Source organism: Osmerus eperlanus, chromosome 8, assembly GCF_963692335.1.
Source record: "Osmerus eperlanus chromosome 8, fOsmEpe2.1, whole genome shotgun sequence".
NCBI lineage: Eukaryota > Metazoa > Chordata > Actinopteri > Osmeriformes > Osmeridae > Osmerus > Osmerus eperlanus.
In genome coordinates this window covers 18,763,147-18,767,268 of record NC_085025.1, presented here as the reverse complement: position 1 = coordinate 18,767,268, position 4,122 = coordinate 18,763,147, and the positions used below count along the sequence as shown (strand labels likewise).

The 4,122-nt window shown below is 38.8% G+C and overlaps 1 protein-coding gene across 2 annotated transcripts; it reads right to left on the bottom strand.

The window, feature by feature from the left end:
- Positions 1–423: 423 nt before the first annotated feature.
- Positions 424–3,042, bottom strand: hlx1 (H2.0-like homeo box 1 (Drosophila)). 2 transcript variants are annotated; one of them, XM_062468340.1, is made up of 4 exons: positions 2,455–3,042; positions 1,889–2,065; positions 1,461–1,645; positions 424–1,102 (listed from the first exon to the last, which is right to left on the bottom strand). In XM_062468340.1, exons 1-4 carry the CDS (start codon positions 2,888–2,890, stop codon positions 788–790), a joined length of 1,113 nt encoding a protein of 370 aa, XP_062324324.1. In that variant the 5' UTR covers positions 2,891–3,042; the 3' UTR covers positions 424–787. The 2 variants fall into 2 exon arrangements, with proteins under 2 accessions (XP_062324324.1, XP_062324325.1); XM_062468341.1 differs by lacking the exon at positions 1,889–2,065.
- Positions 3,043–4,122: the final 1,080 nt, after the last annotated feature.

The window sequence follows — 4,122 nt, the reverse complement described above, 5'->3', positions numbered from 1 at the left end:
ATATGCAATCACCATGTGTGCCACAGTAAAAAGCTACTGATGATACTGTACTGTAACTTGTCTCTGAATGTTTTGAAAGGAGCCAAATAAGAAATAAATTGTTTGGTTTTGTTTTTAGCCTATAGACTAGAAATACAACTCTTAATATGAACACTTGTAACCAGGGAGTTAAAGCACAATCACATCATTTTGTTCGAAATCAGCTTCTAAGCTGAATATTAGAGACATAAATGATGCATTTAGACTACAAAGACCATCTGACAGGAAACGAGAAAAGAGGAGAGAAGTCAATTACAGTAGCCTATTAAACATAGCTTGAATAATAGTAATAACATAACTTACAAAAATAATATTATGTCTATATCAAAAAATATATATATATATTTTGCATTTACATAAATAAATAAATGTTTGGTCTGTGCATAGGCTTAAATGTAAGAAACCTTTTATTTACAATATTTTCAGTGCAAATTATTATGGACATATTATTATACAACAATATGCATCAACGCTTTGAGGGAAAATTACATCATCATTATTTAATATTCAGAGATTTTCATAATGTGAAAAAGTGGTTAAAATTCACAACTGAATATTTCCTTCATTTAAGGAAAGGGTCATGCACATGGTGCTCCTAAAAGGTGTTATTCTTATGGAACTTTAAAAATAGGCACATAGCTGATGCTTTGCACAGCATAAACCTATCTGTGCATTTCAATAATGTCTGTCTCAATTATAAAAATACTTAAATTACCGTTATCAAATGACGAAAATTGACCAAGTCCATTCACATCACCATTTGCGATGATGCCACAGCGTCTGTGAGAGGATTGATTGTTGTCTCCACTGTATTCACTGGGGTAGCCCCTGTCATGATGACACTAGTCTTAATATGTTCAGTGATGTCAACATCACTCTTGTCTTCTTGTCCCTCATCGAATTCAGATTCGCTCGCCTCACTCTCACACTCGGACTCCTCTGGTTCTTTGGGCTCTGCCTCTACTAGTGTTTTGTCTGGCTGCTCCTTCTCCTTGTCTTTCTGTGCCTGTGCTTCTTTAGAATGTCTCCACTTCATACGCCTGTTCTGGAACCACACTTTGACCTGCAAAGTAATGACAAGAGTTAAAGACTAAACATGTACGAAGTGAAATTATCTCAGATAAATCAACGTTTCCATAGCCTACTCCGCAAATCAAACTAGTGCTTGTGTGTGTTTGATGAATTATTTAACCAAGTTTGACCTCTGTGACCTCTCTATTTGCAATAATTTGTTGTAATTGACTTTCATTTCCTCAGAAGTATCCATTGCGTAAGGTAAGCTACTGCTTACAGGCTAAATTGTGGGGTGTATCCTTGAGTGGAAACTTCCTGTCTCTGACTACAAAGCCATGCGCAATTGTGGTGTTCTGAAATGAAGTTGTATAACTCGGCTTGGTTATTATAAATCAATAAAAACTTACCTGTGCGTCTGTAAGTCCAAGCATTGCAGCCAGTTGTTTTCTGTCAGGTTTGGTCACATATTTTTGTATTTCAAAGCGTTTCTCAAGTCCCTTTCTCTGCAGGTTAGAGAAGACTGCCCTGGACCAAGACCTTTTCCTTTTGTATGTCTGTGGCATTGTGTCTTTCGTAAGTACAGCATATGGACCTGCACAAATAGAAAGACACAGAGGATACGGTAATTATATTTCATAAAGTATGAAGAAAAAGGTCACTTGTTCAGTACACACCAAATTAGATACATTTAGACAGGGGACAGGCTACCATGCACCAAATATTTACGAATGTGGGCACTAATAAAGCTTATCTTAATGTAGTGAAAATTTGTTTGTCTGATTGGACGCCATTATACCCTGTGTGTCTAAAAGGCCCTGTACGTAAGGACGTCTACCTGGGAAGGTGTCCTGAAACTGATGCTGCCCTGATTGCCTGGCGCTGTTTAGTGAGCTCATCATGGAGGATGCGTCGCTCATCCCAGGGTCTATGGACGCGAAGTAGTGGCTCGCCGAGGGCTGCACTGGGACGTGAATCCCTGACTGACGGTTCGAGCTAACAATGGATGTAAGATCTGTCACAGGGCGAGAGATAAACCAATAAATATTACCGCTACGTCTGTTTATCATTAATGTCTGACAAAATCTAAAGGAACATGAACCGAAGCTCGAATGTAGCCTTTCAATTTTATGGTGGAAACGTAGGTGTTTGCATTAAAGGGGTTAATAGAGTAAATACAATAAGGCCATAAGGCCTACACATATTTCCAGTGCTTGCTTTTGTCATTAGTTATTTAATAAATGAGAGGCCCTGAATGTGACTTCATGGCATGATAGATTTCTTGAATGCTTTCTTTTACTGACAGAAAGGGAAAATAGTTCATCTTAGCTGTTTTTAGATAATGGCAAGTGGTTGACTCGTTCATTTTAGAGACTGCATTTCGAAGTGCTAATTAAAACATACCTCTTAATGATGTCGTTTCTTTCATTTTTATGTCGAAATCTGTTGACAATATCCTATCGATTCCGAACTTCAGGTCTTTACTTGAAGGTGGGGGAGCTTGTTGGGAGCTGAGCGCTGTTCTTGAGAGAGAAGTTAAGTGTATTCCATGTCTGTGATACGGAGACGCTGGGTTCAGTCTCGCACCGTAAAGTGAGGGCTCTGGAGCAACCGGAGAAGGACGCAACGGAGACCCGGAGGACTGAACCTGAGAACGGTGTCCCATATGAGCCATGAGGGCCGACGACCCCGGGATGTTTTCGGTATCCCCAACCTGCAATATGTCTGCAATGCAAAATGAGGGTTTCTTCATTGTATCCACTGCAAAACCCCCCGTGCAATAAGCAGACCAAAGACTAAAGTTTGATGCGTAAAACGGGTTTAGTCCGGCTGTATACATCCTGGACTCTACGTCTTTAGTTTATCAAAGTCGTCAAGATAATGTAATAGGCATGTACGTTGGTGAGGAGTCAGAGATAGTTGTGTCCTTATAGTAGGTGCCAGCAATAGTTCTCACAACTCTCAAACTATAGCCTGTTGGTTCCAAAATGAAGTTTCAACTCTGATAGCGATTGGTTACTTCCTAGCCAATGGAGGTCTGGTCCTCACGTTTAACACGCCCTTGCGATGGAGATTTGGCGTCTGATATTGACATTGACAATGTCTTGGTTGACTCAAACATTGTGGGATATGTTTTATGTAAATGAGTATGTGTAATTGCAGGCCTATGTGTTATCGAGATAGTCTAACATGTTTATGAAAATCATGTGTGACTTATAATTATACAGTACTACAAAGTACATATATTTAAATTAATTTTGTTGCCTAAACTCCAGACCTAAATGTTCTCCACATAAGTAACAATTCTAAATAACTGCAATGCAAGTTTATTTCCATTCGCATTGCTGCTGTTTACCACGCAGACTCCTTTAAACACTGCCAAACGGTCCACTTTAGATTGCAGATTTCACTTAAATGTAGGATCCGTAGGAATACATTCTGAAATGTATGAATGGGTGTATTCTGATTGCATTTGTATTAGGCCTACATTTAAATTGTACATAATAATAAACCCATCCCCAGTAAATTCATTGCAAGCGTATGCAGACAGGCCTTTATGTGCGTAAAGTCTACAGGGTAGCCTAGGAGTTTCTCAAAGGAGTTTCTATTAGATTCAGCTCATCCTGTTTTTGATGGGCTAGATTCGTGTTAAATGAGCGGATATGCCTGCTAGATTTGTTCAAAAATAGAACCTGTTTTAGTATTTTAGGATACAGCAGAAATCCTTATTTCTTCCGGCGCAAAAGGGGGAAACTTTATAATGACTGTTGGAACTTCCCTTTTTCAATATTTGTGCAACTTTATCTCGACCTGCAAGTTGCACGGTGACGCAAATCCGTCCCTATGCTCATAATAAACAAAGGAAATCTATTCCCCACTAAAACGAAAACATAATTAACTTCTGAGGAGATGGTTTGAGACTTACCGTACAAGAACAGACAAAGTCACACAGTGTGAGGAGTTGAACAATGACAAATTTGGGGGGGGGGGGGATTTTCATACCATTACTCTAAAACTATTATAGGCTACTGAAATAATGATACGAAGAATATTGATATCTTAATAATAAAT